General features: G+C 31.0%; 1 protein-coding gene across 1 annotated transcript in view; it reads right to left on the reverse strand.

Moving 5' to 3' along the window:
• The window catches only part of KYNU (kynureninase), a 110,585-nt gene that overhangs the window by 53,026 nt on the left and 38,963 nt on the right, over positions 1-18,596 (reverse strand). The window contains exons 3-7 of the mRNA XM_011354473.1: positions 15,754-15,836; positions 7,729-7,790; positions 6,092-6,163; positions 4,812-4,886; positions 2,279-2,425 (exon numbers count right to left, since the gene is read on the reverse strand). Of these exons, the coding sequence (XP_011352775.1) occupies positions 2,279-2,425; positions 4,812-4,886; positions 6,092-6,163; positions 7,729-7,790; positions 15,754-15,836 (439 nt within the window). The remainder of the gene's footprint in view (positions 1-2,278; positions 2,426-4,811; positions 4,887-6,091; positions 6,164-7,728; positions 7,791-15,753; positions 15,837-18,596) is intronic.

Below are 18,596 nucleotides of genomic sequence, written 5' to 3' on the forward strand. Positions count from 1 at the left end.
AAGAGAGGTAACAGGCAGTATTTTGGGGAACACACACTTGAGGATTCTGAGTGTTATGAATGTCCTAGAAGTTTCTTGATGTAGGTGTGTGGTTTTAAGGGTTCAAAATAACTCATCAAATCACTTATGATTTGTGCTCTTTTTCGTAGTCATGATTTTCTTTAATATAGTTTTCAAAATTCTTGTCCTCACTTCTCTTTTACGTAATTTTAAAGTTCTATTTCAAAATCTACTCTTGTTGATGTACCTTGCTCCATCCCAACACTATTTTTGATTCCTACCATACTTCATTTCTGAAACTTTTCCTCTTTTTTATTTCATTTAGCCATTTCTAACAGCATTTTCTTGCCTAAAATTTCCAAACTCTTTCTTGATTTTACTACTTTAATATATTCTCTGCCTCTCATTGAGATTTATCTTCATAGATCACACAAGATAGCAATGTAAATCTACATGTTAAAGAATTTTTCTCAACTTTCATTGAGGCTGGGGCGGGAGGGCAGGGGGATGGGATTGTCTAGCAAGAGTATAAATGTTTGTTAGAATAACTTTATAATGGATATATCTAAGTCTGCTATATCACCATTTATCTTCCATGGTATCCATCACTTCTGTGTGGTTAAATTTAAATGGAACTGCTCATTCTTACCTTCCTTTATTTGACTGAAAGCTACAAGAGAGTTTCAGTTGGTAGGCACTTATATATTTTTTTAAGTGAAAGAAAGCATGCAAAGTGCTGAGAGAATGGTTTTAGCAACCACAGTAGTTAAGAAAGAATTATATATATAACTAAGTAAACAAATATATTTTGCTTTTTAATGCTTTTTAATGAGAAATAAAGGATTATTTCCATCTGAGTCACTTTCTATAACTGCATATTTATTGGACAGTAGAAGGCAGAGGAGGCAACTATCACTTAACAGCTGAATCTGTACACTCCAGTAGATATTTTATACTCTTATCTCTACATTGAATTTATGAACCAGGTCTTATTATCCCCGCCAAAGAAAACACTTTTAAAAAGAGACGTAGAAAAGTTAAGCAACTTGTTTGAGATCATATAACAATTAAATTATGTAGCCAAGATTTGAACCTCAGATTGTATGATTGATTCCAAAACCCGCCGTCTTTCCTCTATCTTCCTGCCTCATTTCTATGAAGGTTAATGAGACGTACATGTATACTGAGGGATTCAGAGACTGCTGATTACTTGCATAACATTTTAAAATATGACTTTTTATTGGCTTCCCTTTATTTTGATGCTTAACATTTAATATCTAAATTAAGAAGATATTATCTTTATATCTTTTGAATGTACCACTTTCACAGTTATCCATCAAATCAGTTGGAAGTCGTGGCTGCAAATTCCTAGAGACTGCTGATAATGGTGCTAAATTTCTTTTCATTAGTTCCATTCATTAGCTTCAATAACTGAGTATATTAACTAGACCTCACACATACATTAATCCCATGACTTATTAATGTTCAGAACAAAATTCGATGGTCATCTTTTAAATACATGACTTGATTGCTGATTCAAATAGAACTATTAGTTAAGGATTTTAAATCCAAATTGTCACTGTTGACTGTTGCTCCTCTCTAATTTCTTTTTCCATACAAATATTAAAATCAGTGTTTTACAAATACACATATAAAGAGACACGATTTCAAAATGGTAACCAATTTAAGTGTGATTTAGTGATATGTAAGGAAATCTCTCATTATAGGAAGTATAATAATTTCTTAAGATTCTTGGGGAAAAAATAGCTTCCTTAAAATAAACTGTGTGAAACTCAATCTACTGATCAACTTTTATTCTGCACCTCTCCTTCTTCAGGTACCTAGGGTTAAGTGAGAACTGAATTATATTAAAATGAGATATAGTATAACAAAATACCAGACTTGAGTTTCTAACAGTCCTAACATGTAGTTACTATCCTAAATATTCTGTCTGTGTCCTGCTGAATGAGCAGCTCAGTACTAATGACATCACCTACTGGAAGCTCACCTGTCCTGCCGACCAGAGGTAAACACTGAGAAAACAGACACTAGTAAGTAGATGAGACTACAGAATTGATAAAAAGAGGTTTAAATAGAGAAATAGCTTAAGGAAAAAAAGAGTACAGGTTTTTTAAGTGTAAAGCTTACTCTTTTTTTTTTTTTAACTCTTTAAGTAATTTTACATAGGCACAAACAAAGATATTTCACTAGAAGTTCAAATACTCCTCAGTAGAGTGATATTTGTGATGAGGTGGGAAGGAGCAAATGAAGTGCATACCTTTGCTTGCCCAGCTTGTGTGATGGCGTGTATATTAAAGAGCTGTCCAGTATAATAATGCAGCCCACAGAACAAGATCACTGCAATCGAGTCTCCTTCCTTCTCTATTACTTCAAGAATATCTTCTGTTCTCAAGATTTCTTCTCCCTAAAGTAGAGTTAGGCATAAGTTACATTTATATCCACAATGCTAAATTTCTCACTTCATAGTTCCCAATCTAAAATTCACCGTGAGCTCTTTCTCACCATAAGTAAAATCAAAGATAATTTTTTTCAGATCAATGATCTTCAAAAATTTGGCAAGAGAGTGGCATTTGAGCATGCTTTTTGTTATTATTAGGTACTGATAATAAAATACTAGAGTTTTATAAAATTAAGTCTTTGCAAAACTTTACTTGACTTACTCTTCAGTTTTTCAATTAATCTTTACTATTTATATACTTATAAATTGTTTCTTCTTTATTTCCATCCAATAAAATATCAGAAAGTACAAGTCCATGAAATATTAAATGGCAAGAACAATTTCTTAAAAATTAGCATTTCACCTATCAATCTAATATCATGTTGTTTTTTGCAGAATAAAAACATCTATGCATCTTTCATCTGAATACAACCTAACCAATACCTCCTGTTAACTTAAGAATTAAACCTCTTCCACATCAATTTAAAGATCAAGGCCCAAACATGAAGAAAAATATCAATAAAACTCAATTATTTTTCTCCACATCTTCTCACCTAAGACTAATGATTGGTTACTTAGTAAAAATTGTGAATAAATTTAGGTTTGGTCTTACAAACAACATGAGCAAAAAGATATCAGTTAAATATGAAGTATCTTCTTGTATCCTAACAATTTTTATTTATTTAAATAAATAAATAAGTCCTCATAAAATTCATGAGGACTTATTTATTTATTAAGTCCTCATGAATTTTTTCCAGTGATAAATCTAACATGATTTTGAGGTCAAACCATCATTAAATGTATTAATATTTGAGGGAAGCTCATTAAGGCATTTATAAATTTTTCTTCAGTTATTTTTAATTGTTGATCATTCTTGTTACTTGTCAATTACTGTGTCCCATGTTCGGCATATATTACATATATATCACAAATATTCTAGTTTCTACTAGAAGCTTGAAACTTGTTTACAAAATGGGAATCTATAAAAACAGTATTAATATTAAAATCTCTGAATTATTAAGTGATGTACATTTTATGTATGAAGGAAAGGATTTCGGTAATTCTAAGAAAAAGTCTAAGTAAAACAAATAACATGGTAATTCAAAAATTTTTCTTAGAAAAATCTAATATGATTTGTCCACCAAAATTTCAAAAAAAAAAAAAACCATTAGGGAAAGTACTATATATATTAACATTTAATATAGAACTTTAAGAAATTCAATATTAAGCAAATAAGAAATATATTTCTTAAAGGTAAGATATAGTCCTCTCTCATGTTGACTTGTGCTAATCTAGTAGTGATGAAGAATGCTCCCAAGATTATGATTAACTCATGAGGTTCCACAACACTTGTCACTTTTAACATTAAGACTTGTAGTATGTCAGTGACTATATTCATTTTTGCTAGAAATTAGCAATTTATATATGACCTATAAAAAAGGTATCCTCTCACAGGTGTGAGAACTTTCTACTTCATTGATTTATTACATTTTGGCAAATAAAAGTGAATGAAGTAGATTTTAATTTCTCAAAGTATTCTGGGTTGAAAGAAATAATTCCTCAAACACTGAGTTAACAGCCTGGGAGCATCATTTGTGAAACCTAAAATTTACTCTGCGTGGATCTCTTGGTGTGATATTTCACAAGTTTCAGGGTTTAGATGTCAAAGTTTATACAACGTAGTCTTATATCTCTATTAATGTAAATTGTGCAGTGTTTTAGACTTTGAACATAGGTCAAGTTTGATGAGGTATTTCCTTTGTTATCTATTTAAAGATGAAGGAATCACAGAGACCAAATGACTTTCCCAAAGTCTCTTAGTCCCAGAAAGTTGTGAGTCTGGGATTTCTCTAGGGTATATATTAGCCAGGTATAAAGCCCAAACTTTTTCCACTATACCACTTCCCTTTCTATACTCTAGTCTAAGCTCAAAGGAAAACACTTGATACTTATATTAAGACATAAAAGATAAGTATCATGCAATTTCAACAAATATCACCAGTCTTTAATACAATTTTTATGGCATCCACAGGCAATGGCATTTGAAATTGAAAATGATATATGTAATTTGTCATCTCTTCCCATCCCAATGAAGGGTATAGAAGACTCTAGTGCTGTTAACAGAAAAACAATTTGCTTATAATATGACTAGCCTTAAAATGAAAATGCACTTCTGAGTTAATTCTCCATTTTAAGCAAAATGACCTACTAGTAACAGAAGTATAGGTCTTTTATACTTTCTTGAGAATTCCATTAAAGTAATAAAGATAACAAACATTTGAGAAAAATGAGGAAAAAAAATACAAATAGAAGCATGTCGAATGTTTATTATTTATTTCTCTATCACATGTACCTCTCTTGGCTTTATAATCAGCATACTCTTCTCAATGTCAAGTCCATGAAGTTGAAGCTGTGATTCAATAGCATACTGGAAAAGAAAGATGATTTATTAAATCAAGTCCAATGCACAGAAGTACTTTGAAATAGGTCTGAAAATAAATAATAAAATAAGAATAAAAATATTTTATGATATAAAATTCAAGGTCAAGATTAAAACTGACTAAATAATGTATCAGAAAAGAAATGTTTAATATAATTTGCATACAAGAATCTGAATATTCCTTGAAACACTAAATATCAGAGATAAATGGAAACATAGGAGTCATCTAGACTTTAGGGAGTTACAAGAGATTTTTTTTTAGTTAAATATTAAATCACCTATATAAGTCAACACCAGAGTTTACAAAATTCCAAGGTGAATAGTATGGACTTCCTAGACTTGAACTAGAATATAGAAATGACTCACTTTAGAAAGAGTAAGCTAGTACAAGGAAAGAACGCCAAAAATTTCCCTTCATTGAGAGTACAAGATGTGAACGATAGCAAGCAATTATGGGGGCTCTGAGTTTTTTTCAAGATATTAAGGTTCGATCCTTTTTAGTAAGATAATGACTATTAATTTGGACATAATGAAATGCCTTAAAATTACAAGATGTGAGCTAGAATAGTTAACAGTGATAATATAAAGACAAAAATCAGGTTTCTCTAACACTAAAACTGAAACGTGTAATATAGTTTTATGTGTCCGTGTCTAGAACAATCAAATTTCTTATCGACTGAATTGCTGAAAAAATAGCATGAATTTTTTAGTGATCCATGAGAAATATTTTTAATCTCTTATAAATATATTTTTTCAATACTAAAGCACCAGTAATTATGCTAGCATGTTATAAAAACAAATGGACAAATAAAAGTTTATATTTCTATTCACTGTAGCTAAATGGTTAGCACTGGGGCATGTATCGATTTGATTTCATAAAATAAAATAACAAGAATTAACAAAACATTATAACTGCACTTGCTTTAGACCAGTAATTTGCTCAATGCAGTTAAAAAAGACTAATAAATCAATGTTCCTATTCAATTCTTTCCTCCTCAGCACATGTTTTACTTGAACAAAAGAAATAAAGCTACACTTTATTTATTTAAATGCCTAAATCAAAAGCATTTGACAGATCTTTTTAGTCTGAGGTTATTGAGAAAAGACTAGTGAATAAATATTCAAGTCAGAAAAATGACATGCTCCTCTGGGAAGAACAGAAAGAATGTAAATATAATTTGAAGAATCCTTACATGATCTGAAGGGAAAGCTTTGGCTTCCAGAAGAATTTTATACCGTTTTGGTGTAGGCTTAAAAAACGATAACTGTAATGAAATGGATTTATTGAGAAAAGCATTAATGCACAATTTCTACATTTATTTGTTTTACGCCACACTTTTGTTTTATAATCTCCAGCATTTAAAGGCATTAATTAATTACAAATCTAGATGTCTGTCAAAGGTACCCTTTCCATTTAGCCTTGTTTCTGATGAATTATAAAGAAGAAGATGATATCGGCTCATTACATTTATTGATGGAGAAGCAAATTCAGGAGAAAATGGAAATCAGATAAATACAAATTCTCAAACTTTACTTAAATTTTAATTGAAAAACTATCTTCCCAATGCACTTAATGGCAATTTCTTTATTGTAAGACTGAAAAGCTCATGTTTTATGTATGTCTTATTAATAATGAGTTATCTTGCACTGCCAATTTGGTTCCTAGTAAATAATATTTCCACTGCTTTATTATTTCATGGGATTTTATTTTAGGTGCAACAAAAAGTACCTTAGCCCTAACATGAAATACTTGACATTTCTAGAGGCAACAGAGAGAAGTGGCTCATTTGTTTAGAGGGATCTTTTTATTTTTTCCTACAGAATGAGACCGACAATGATAACAAGGAAAATGACTGCTACTGTTAATTGGTGTTGGTCATCAACCTGGATGCTAAAATAATTTTCACATATTATTACATTTCATACTCTTACATACCTACAAGGTAGGTATTTTGTCCTCGTTTTTACAGAGGAGAAAAATAAGATTTAGAAATGCCAAAAAACTTGTCCAAAGTCAAACAGCATTAAATAACAGCTGAGAGTCAAATCCAGGGGTGTCTGAACTTAAAACTATGTTGTTTATCATGATACTTAGTGTACTGCACAAGTATGTTTCTTCAGTAATATTTAAAAATCATTTTTTCCATTTTACTAAAATAAAATAAAATAAAATAAAATAAAATAAAGTAAAATAAAATAAAATCTTCATTGTGTATCTTGGCCATCTAGACATGTTTTTAAAATTTACTTAAAAAATAAACATTTTTTAAAGCATCAAGCAATTACTATAATCACCATATTCCAAATCAAGAATATATTTATTTTAAGTTATAAACATTTATTAAATACTTAGAATGTAAGAATCATTTTAAACAAGTCATTTAAGGTACTAAGTTCTTTTCCTCCAATTTAATTTTATTTTCAAATTTTTTAACTTAATCTCCCAAAATTAACCTACAAAAACATAGTGATCCATAATCTTACCCTGCTATAGTCCAGCACATTGAAAAACTGAAAAGCTCGGTATTTGCTAGCGTTTCTACACTGTTTTGTGTATTTGCAGGCGATTTTGCTTTTTTACCCACTATGACTCTTTTATGTTCTGCGATAAGAGCTCTTCATTATTCTAAAGCTCTTTGCAAGAGTCAACTCTATCATGATTATGAAGAAGCCATTCTATCATGGTCCAGCATTTACTGGTAAAAGTGAAAATAACCTCACAATTTATTTTAAATAAGTTAACCACTAAATGCTCATGAATTAAAGATAGAAAAATTTTAGATTCTGTAAATTGAGTGTACATTAAACATTAGTGGGAAAGGTAACTTACTAGTAGAAGATGTAAATTAACAGTTAAACCATTCATTAGGGCTATTTCTTTCTCATTGGCTCCTGCAAAGAAATGTCATTATTAAAATTTTTCTATTAGCGCTAAAGATACTTAGAAAAATAAAGTGGGGTGATGTCACTCCTTCATTCTTAATGTTTTTAGAAATAAGGGCATATTTGATATGTCATCATAAAGAAATGAAGTTTTCCCACTTGACTCATTTTATCAAATGATATTTGGACTTATATGCACATAGCTAGCTAAAAATTATATTTCCTTTTGAATTTAGTAAACAATAACAACAAAATAATGAAGCATTTGCTTTTTCCTGTAAACTAAAAATGATTTATACTAGCATCAGCAAGTTTGTCAAATTCCCACAGAGCACATTTTTGTGATAAGTGTATTTCCAAAAGAAAACTTGAAAGAAATGAAGGCCAATAACATTTTTAAAGTTGGTTGTTTCTAACATCAAATTAAAATGCACCTAAAAGAAGGCTACTTTGCCAAACATAATTCATTGTTATTACAGTAAGATATATAATAGCTTATAAGACAAAAGAGCTAGAGAATAAAATGCAAATAGCTAAATAGATCTGGGGCTTATTCATACACATTAATGTAAGAAAATATAGATATGTATTGTCTGATGGAGAAAATATGCAAAATTAAGATACCCACTACACAATTATAACCTGATCTAATTCCTATTATGGAAGATTTTGGTACTAGAAATAGACCCAGAGAAAAGCAGACATTGGACACTTAAGAACACAGCACATAATAACAATAATAATATTACTTTCCCTATTTTTAGTTCTTATGATTTCTTTTAAAGGAAATTAGACTGGCGAATCAGAATAATGTTTCTTTACCATCACTGAGGAAACTGGACTATGAGCTTTAATGTTTGTGAGGCTGTACTAAGTGTTAAGGAAAATGTATAATACAAGTCTGATATTTGTATCCACAGAGATACTTTTGCTAGAGTCCCATTTTAAAAGAATAGACAGTAAATGGAATAATTAACCTAATCAATAGATTCTAGGATAAGTTGACTTGAGGGGAGGCCACTGGAAATAAGTGTACAACTTAGGAATGTAGATTTCAACATAGCCATTTAAGGAAGGGCCCTTGTCTTTATCTAGTCAAAAAATAAACAAATAAACAAACAAAAAACCCTTCTTGTTGCATTTGGCAGATGGGTTTTACTCTTTAATGTGCAAGGCAGGTAAACAAGTGGTGATTGTATCTGTGGTCATTATAAGGTGTACAGTATCTGAACTTAAGCGGCGAAAGGAACAATCTCATTCTATATTCCTAGCACTAAGTAAAATTTCTCTTAAACATATTAGATAGATATGAATACAAAAAACTTATACAGTGGTATATGTCTTCTACAATATAAAAAAAATCTTTTTGAAATATAGTAAAATAAATTATACCAACTTTATTTTATTTATTTATTTGCATTATAGTATAAGTTTTTACTGTTATTTATAAGACAAAAATTATCTAAGATGTAATCTGATATTATTCTGTTAATTATTTATGTGCATCTTTTCTGAAAACCATTTATTTTAATAAAAAATACTTTGGCAGGGAGAGTGGAAGAAGGAAAGGAAGAAAACGTAATATAAGGGTGAGCAGAATTACTAGAAAGGGAATCATTTGAAAGAATGTACTATAATGAGGAAAAGAAATAAAAAGAAAACATGTTATCACAAAATGAAAACAAAGAAATGAAAGAGTAGGAAAGGGGTAAGGGAGACTTTCTATAGAAGCTCAGACATTCTATTTTTGCTTAATGTTTACATTCTGATTAAAATGATTATAGATTCCTGGAAAATTTTAGTCCTCTCAACAGTACAGCATTCATTTGGGATCACCTAAATTTTCTCTTGCATGGACATGTGATGAACTAGATGTATGGGGATGAATTAATGTAGAGACACACTTGGCATTGTGCTTTCCTCCCCTCACATTCCATGGCGTGCTAACACCAAACCAATTCTTTATAAATAATCCTTTGCTGCCTCGAATGGCTTCTCTGACCACTTGCACAAAAATTATTTCACATTAGAATACTTTAAATTAAATTCCACCAAGTGCTTCACAAAATGCTCTCCTCATCTGCTACTGAATTTTATCAAAGACTGGGTCAATCTATTGTGTGAACATGCACACACATGTGTATCTGAGAGTGGTGTTAATATTAAAGTTATAGAACATTAACTGAAATGTTTATTCTAAATATAACCTAAAGGCACCAAATAATGAAGTATTTTTCACTTCAAAGTGCTATAAGTCAGACGAATTTTTAGTGTATTTTTAAAAGAAAAGTTACCCATTTTTCTTCTCTTTTAATTCAATTTCTATTTCTGAAACCAACGTATTTTAATATCAGAATTCCACAAGAAAACAAACCTTTAAAAAAAAGTAAACTGAAATTCTTTCATGTTGTTTTTCTTTGTTTGTCTTCTTTTTCCTAAGAACTTTTTTAAAATTAATGTTGCTACATCAAGAACTATAAGTATTGGGGAGTAAATTAAAAAGAAAAAAAAAAAAAAAACTTCCAGAAATATTATCGGGTTTTGAAAGAGTCTTTACTTTAAAGGTCATCAGAACTCATTGCAATAAATGCCAAGATTTGAATCACTTCACCTGAGATGAGTGTGAGCCAGGACTCTCATTTGAGGAGTGATTTCCTGATTATTTACTTAACGAACATAATATTTTGCTTTACCAGAAGGTGAAACTTAGTTAGATGCAAGCTCTGCCCTTTTGTCTAATGTCTGGCAAGCTAAAGTTTACTGAACCTTTATGATGTGCCAATACTTCTAAATATATGACTTGTATTATCTCACGTAGTCTTCACAGTAACCTGATAAGGTATCTACTTTGATTTTCCATATTTTATCAATGAGGAAACTGATGTCCAAAGAGATGAATTGACTTGCCTAAAGTCTTGCAGATAGAAAGTAGACAAAAACTTACTCTCTTGTAGAAAAAAAAATAAAGAATTAAAATCTTTTGTTCAAATTACATTTGGAAGAGTTGTCTACATTATCTGCTTACTCCCTGTAAGTCAAATATAGGAGGTCCATGTTTATCACCAAATTCCCTCTGCGTCTAATTGTAATTTCAAATATATTGTAAAGTGAAGATGACAGAGCCCCCAGCTGCTTAGCATTTGATAACGAGATTCATGATGGGTCTTCCAACTGCCATACTATTTTCTGTACATTTTATTAAGCAGATGCAAATGTTATTGTGGATTTGGTCATAAGGTTTGTAGTTAGGCAAAGTCCAAAAACTTTCCACTCTATTTTTCAAATAGCAAATTTCTTTGGCTTATAGAGGTGGCTACTGTATGGCTGAGCATTGAAAACTCTTTAGAGAGCGTTTCCAGGGATTATTGCTTCTCTGAGGGTCAACCACAAATTTCATAAAGCAAATTTATGTTCACATTACAATTTTTTATAAGCTAGAATGCATGTATCTATCCCTTTGTGATTTTTATGTACCCAGGGAGAAGTAAGTTTAATAATAATGCTAATAATACTCTTCAGCAATTCTATTTCTAGCATCGTGATAATATGAAATTAATTATAAGAGAAAGTTATTTTATGTTTTGCAGAACTGTTGGCTCTCTATAAAATGTTTTCTTAATAGCTTTTCTTCTCATCTAAAATTTAAATTCTTTTCTGTGTCCATGAATAAATATCGTTGCTTATTGTCTCTTCCTTCTCTCTATCCACTCTACCAATTTTACACATAGTAATTTTTATTATTCTCCTGTTACTTCTTCTTGAGATATTTTATGGTAAAATAAAGGCTGTGTTTTTTAAGAACCTGTAAGATTCAATCATAGCCTAAAATATACAACTTATCTTTTTGTTCATAACACAATTAGATAGCTTAGAAAGTAGCAAAAATAAATATGATTTCTACTGCTCTTTACTGTAGTTGTCATATAGTTATTTTAATTATTTTATGATTTATAGCATGTCTACTTTCAAAGAGGATTTCAGGTTTCTTGTATTACCACATGAGGAAAATGATAAAAAGTAAGTACAGAGTACAATATATGCAGATGAGAAACAAATTAGAATCTATTAAGTGTTTTTCTACTTAAAACTTGACCAAATTTTCTTAGAACTTCCTAGCAACTAGGGCAAAAAGGGAACCTGAATGGAATTTGTAACCAAGAAAATAAACACAAATACACACACAAACATCTTCTAAAAAAAGTTTCTACTAAAGCAAACAGTGAACTCTAATTTTTCAACTCGACTTAAGAAACATTTCTCTGACTAATATATATAATTTTTAAAATAAATAAATTTGAGGGGTTATAGTTGCTAAAATTTAAAGAAAAATAGCAAACTTTTAAAATATTGCCTATAATACACTTTTTCAGACACTGTCAATTTTTATTCCTTTGGTCAACAAATAGTAGAAATATTTTCCCTGATAAAACATGAATTGTAGAAAACAAAACAAACAATAAAATAACCATTAAACTAGATTCCCTTCATTCATTGACAATTTTGAAATGAAATATGATAAAAACACAGAAAATGAAAAGAAATTTGTTCCATATGTGTTATAACTTTGTATGGTATTTCAAAGACAAACAAAACCTCTGAAAGCTAGAGTTAATAAGTATTCTTTAAAAAATTAAATATATTTGGTCTCTTTATCCATCCAATTTGGATATTTAATTTTTTTTAATTTTCTTTATTAAAGATAATGAAAGGTGGCTGGTTTGAAATTTTAGGAATCATTGTGACATATATGTATTTATCGGGCACCAAAACACGTGCACATTTAATAAGTAGCAATAGAGGTATAAACTCTTAAATGTCAAAAGAAGTCTTTTTACAGGATTGATTTGCTTCATAAATAAATCTCACTAAATAATATCACCTTACCACTCCCTGGCCTGTATATTAACCTCCAAACTCTTCTTTAGAGAATGATAAATATTAAGAACAAATTAACAGGATTAGAATAAAATTGATATTCTGAAAGCAAACTCAGGAAAGAAAAAAATAAGACCTACAACTAAGGAAATATATATCCTCAGGTCAAATTAATCCAGGATTTTTTTCAAAATTTTTATTTACATGTTAGACATTTGAATGAATATTAGTGGCATCTAAAAAGTGAAGACAAACGAAAGCATTATTAAACAACTATTTAGCACACCTTTAAACTCAATCCAGGATTATTTAAGTCGTTATTTTCTCCAATAAATACACACTCCTCTAACTAATGCTGACAGCCTCATCAAACATTGTGTTCCCTCACTGGTCTGACAGGAGATGCTCGGTTTTCGCCTTTACCTGCCCCAGCAGACAAAAATTCTGGCTCCGAATCCCAGCCCCAGGTACCCAGAGCCAAGCAGATTAGCCTTGGGGCTTTGTGGGCGAGTCCTGGACTCAGGCCCTACACACTCGACCTGGCTGCATGTGCGGCCCCCAAAATACTGCCTTTCTATGCTTCCAGCCACTCCTTTCTTCAGCAATGGCTATATTTCTGGTCTGTGAAAAATTTCTATTTTTTTAATGTTACTATATGTTTGTAAATTTATTTTTTCTATTATTTCTCTGTGTTTGAAATAGAAGGGAGTATTTTTAGTTTGTACTTATCATGCTATCTCAAACTAGAAGTCACATTATGATCCTATAATATAATCATATAAAACAGAAATGTATACAGTATAATGATTACTCAATAATAAGTAGTAGGAAATAGCTCTTGCTTTTGCTTGCAATCCTTCTATAAAGTAGTTTTTGTTTTTAAACATTTTGAATAGGTAACATATTCATATAGTTAATAAATTAAAAATAAATTTTCCTTAAAAGTCCATTAATTTGGGCTGCTTTAAACATGAGTGTGTTCTTTATACATGTGTTGGGGTTTGATGTAAAGTGACATTATTGAATCATTGTACTGGGAAAACGCATGTCAGAATCTTTATTTAGGTTGTCCAAATACCACAAAGACTTTTCCAGTCTCCTGCATGGTTTCTGGGGTCTAAGTTAGAACAAAAGATAAACATTTATTTAACTCTTTTGTTTTCACTGTGGAATATGTTATGAACTGTATTGTATCCTCTCAAAATTTGTATGTTGAAGCTCTAATCGCCAATATGACAGAAGTGATGAAGGTTAAATGACATCATAAGGGTAAGGCCTTAATCTGACAGGACTGGCAATCAATAAGATGAAGAAGACACACTAGAGATCTCTTTCTCTCTGAGGTGCACAGAAGAAAGGCCATGTGAGGACACAGGATGCAGCATCTACAAGCCAGAAAAAGAGGCCGAACCAGAAACCGACCACTGTTGAACTTCTAGCCTCCCTCCAGGACTGCGAAAAAGTAAATGTCTGTTAAGCCATGCAGTCTGTGGTACTTTGTTATGGCAGCCCAGGCTGACTGAGACAGTATATTGTGTGTCCTTCCCTGAGAGCCTTTCTTCTCCCTTCTCCGGACTCACCCAGTTGTCTCCTGAGCAGGGTGGGGAAGGATTCACCTGGCTGCATGAAATAAACAAGGGGATCTGGTACTCTAACTGCATTTTAATCAGACTTTCAAAAACAAATCTTTCTGTTTTTATTCCTATCTTCACTCTCACTTCCAGAGCTGCTTACGGGGAGTAATTCCCAAGCTTTTTGAGGGATCTGCAGTGTAAAGCAAGTGGCAGTTTATTTTTCACCCATCAATGGGTGATTAGAATTTGGTTAGCTTATTTATTTATTTTTTTTTAAACAGAGACACTTAATGTTTGTTTGCTTGCTATTCAGTTCCCAAAATGTTGCTATCATTTCCTTTGCCATTCTATTTGTCTTTTGGGGGTTACACATTATTTTTTCTAATTCTATTAAGAGTAGTTTAGTGACATTTAAAAAAAAGAGTGCTTAACTGCATGTGTTCAGTCCTCCGTCATTAATTGAAAATTGCCTCTTTTTTGAAGCACTAATCTCAATGATTAATTTTATATTTCTTTGTATTATGTGATGATGTGTATATACTAATTTTACATTTCTTTGTATCTTTAATGGGAGTCTCATGAGGATGAGGCTGGTAAGGATTTTATCTTTAGTGTCTACCACAAGTTCTGACACACAGCAGGAGTTCAATAATTATTTTTTTAACAAATGAGATATTCCCTAGATTTTCGTGATTGTCAATTGCCATAATTCTTTCTGGGTGTAAGTTCTACTTTCTTCACTCTAATTCTATTTTCCCTCTAGATCCTGATTACTGGCCAGGATACAATTGGGGTGAAACAATAAATATATTTTTACAAACGCCTATAAGAGAGTGAGGTATGAAAACCATTTTGAAAGTTAGAGTTTTCCTAAGTCCTCCTTTTATTTCCAAATAATACCACTCCAACTCTTAAATGTCATTATTTTTTGTATTTAATACTCTAAATTTCATATAAGATTTCTGGCAATATTGAATATTTGTTCAACTCAAAAAAATAATTATTTTTCAAAATGTTAACACATTTACCTTCTAAAACTAGCTCGACTACCGCCAAGAGTACAAATCATTCACTTTAAGAAACACGTTATAGACCGAAAAAAAAGCATAAACTATATTATTTTCGACAATGCTCAGCCTAGTTTTAAATAGATCACCAAGAATTACTTTGAAATGAGACAAAAAATGATTGATGTTTTAGGCCTTTAGCATATGAAAGTAAGTGTTTATTTTACCATATAATGAAATCTTAGAAATTTAAGTTGATTTTTATGAAATTTGTTTAATTATAACAAATGATTATGTTTTTAATTGGGGAATAAATATTAATTTTAAAATACACAATATCATGTTCTCTGTAGCAATCAAGTCTCAAATAAAGGTATGCTTGCTCTTTACTCTTATTGGTTAAAATAGAAGAAAATCAAGATATTCTTCAACAAGATTTTGACCCTATAATCTACATTTATAACGAAATAATAATGTCTTTACAATTGTTTTGGAAAAAATTAATTTTGTACTTACCAACAATGTCAGTCATGAGGCCTGTAATAGTCTCATCTCCTATAATCCAAGGACGTTTCCCTACGTCAAGACCATAGCCTCCCCTGAAATTGAAAAGGAACATAAATATTCTTAGCTTGTGTGTGGCGGGTGTGTGTGTGTGTGAGAGTATGCACATGCACACGATTTTTTAAATATAAACATTAGCAACTGGACATTTCTAGTCTGTGTAATGTTTTGCTAATTATATGAAAGCATGCTTTCTAAAACCAAAAGTAATACTTAAGAACTCTGTGTTTTAATTTGTAATTTTTAAATATCTTTGACTTCTTTTATGTTGAAGATTAGGGAAGATTACCCATATACTACTTCATTATTATTATCTTTTAAAATCTAAGCTGTTATTTTTTCTCTTTGATTTTGAAAATGTCAACACTATATGAATACTCTTCTTGTATACCTGTAACATATAGAGTATCTATACTAAAACATACCTATTTTTTGAGGCTAGAGATTAAACTGCTTGTAAACTCAATTTTAATACATTGCTATAATCTATAAATTAAATAAAAGTATATAAAATGTAACTATAGTCATGATGACATTTTAAGTAGATAAACTTGCCAATAATCAAAGCCAATACTACATCTTGCTCTATTTTCTAGCAATTTCATCTATCATATTATAGCTTAATTTCATTATTCTAGTAAATATCCCAGTAGGCATAATGGAAAAACATAAAATACATAAGAGAATTAAACTTTCAAAAAGTTTCCACCAAACAAGGAAGGCAAATACATTTGAAAAATATAGAAGAAACTAAATAAAGGATCAAAAGGGGAGCTGTTACAAACTTGTATCTTAGGAAGCTCTGAATATGATTGCTTTTAATTCTTTAGGAATTCAGAAACTATGTAAACTTGGAAAGAAGGTAAGCATGTGTTTTTGGTGTAGTGCAAACTGAATCCATGCTCTGAAATTCAGTAAACTGGTAGTGGGTGAACCTGTTCTCAGAGGTAAAGGGTAGCAGAATATGCCACCCTATAATATGTCTCTGTGGTATATTATCTTGAGCTGTAGGGACTTGAAAAACATCAAATTCAGGGAAAGTCTTTCTCTAAACTCTCTTATCTGCTTAAAAACAGACCCTCCAAGAAAAACTCAATTTTTGTAAATCCCCGACATATAAATTTCATCAATCAAGGAAGATCGACTCTTTTTTTAAATTAATTTATTTTTATGGTGGCATTGGTTAATGAAATACGAGAAGTTTCAGCTGTACGTCTAACAATAGGGCATACATATGTTTACATTGTTAATATGCAATCTAAATATGTAATATAAAATCTCCTATAGTTAGATTTCTGTCACCACTTATTCGACCCTTTTTACTCCGTCTACTTCCCCTTTCCCCCTACCTTCTAGTAACCACTAGTCTATTGTCCATATCTATGAGTCTCTGTTTGTTTGTCTCGTTCATTTGTTGCTTTTAGGTTTATATCCCACATATAAGTGATATCATGTGATTTTCAACTTTTTCTGTCTTGCTTATTTCGCTTAGCATGATTATCTCAAGGTCCATGGAGTATTTCATCTCTTCTTATAAGATTGACTCACCACTAAAGAGATTAGATGTCAACACCATGCTTAGACAAACTTTGACACAAACTTCATGCCTCTCATTTGTTATTCACGGGTCTATTCATCTTTCTTAAAAATCATTTACTCTTCCCCAAAGGGCCTTCATTCCTTCTTTTCCATATTAAGATGATATTTAAGCCTGAATTCTAAGCCACTTTGGATAGTTACTCATTTTTCCCTGGGTCTCTTCCACGTATACCTGAGGGATACATGATAATAAACTTGTTTGTTTTTCTCTTGTTAATCTGTCTTTTATTATAGTGGTCTCAGCCAAGAACTCAGAAGAGTGGGGGGAAATTACTTTTCTTTCCCTAGAGATCAGCAAAAGAACTGGAGGAGAGGAGCCCGGTTTTGTAACCTTTGCTTATTTTCGTGAAGTGAATACTACCATTGTAGCCAATTTCAGCATATCGATAAAAATCATGAATACCTAACAATTGGTTTTCATTACCTGGTCTGAGCCAGTTCCAGTTCACTACTGGTTATGAGACTATAATTAATAGAAGCTTATAGGACCTAATTTTCCACTTTTGTAAAAGTAAATGAGTGACAATACGTACTTTAAAGGAGTGATGTGAAATAAGATAACCTGTAAAAAAAGGCTGGTATACAGTATCTCTTTTCTGAGTCTTCTTTCTTAATGTAAATCTAAGGCTAACACTACTTTCATGGGCATGTGGAATATAATACAATCTTTAAAATAATATTTCAATTACCATATAAACTGAGATGAAGAAAGAGGACTTTCTTTAAGAATAAAGGTAAACTATAAGAACTAAAGAGGAAGAGAAGGGCAATTGTTAGTTATTATTATTCATATTATTAGATAGCCTGCAGCTTGCTTCATTTTTTGACTTTCTAATATAAATGCTAAAGTCAGAAATCATTATCATTAAATGGTAGTTAAAGGCAGATACTTGGCTCCTTTTTTATTTTAATCACATAGAGCTCCATGGCCTTTGCTGATAGCACAATACATCTTATTACATTTAGGTAGTAAAATTCTATGTTCTGCCTCAGAGAATTTATATCTCAGAATATTATGCCACCTACTTCTCACTCTGGTAGACACCGTGGTAGTAGTAATAATCTTTAAGGATATGTTTCTTCCTGCAATGCTTTTGGCATCTCCTTTCCTTTAAAATATCACACACAGAATCTGCTCCTTCATTTTGTCATGCCACTAGCCTGGGGTAGTGAAATGTATTTAGAGAGTATTACCA

This window comes from Pteropus vampyrus, unplaced genomic scaffold, assembly GCF_000151845.1.
Source record: "Pteropus vampyrus isolate Shadow unplaced genomic scaffold, Pvam_2.0 Scaffold17, whole genome shotgun sequence".
Taxonomy (NCBI): Eukaryota; Metazoa; Chordata; class Mammalia; order Chiroptera; family Pteropodidae; genus Pteropus; species Pteropus vampyrus.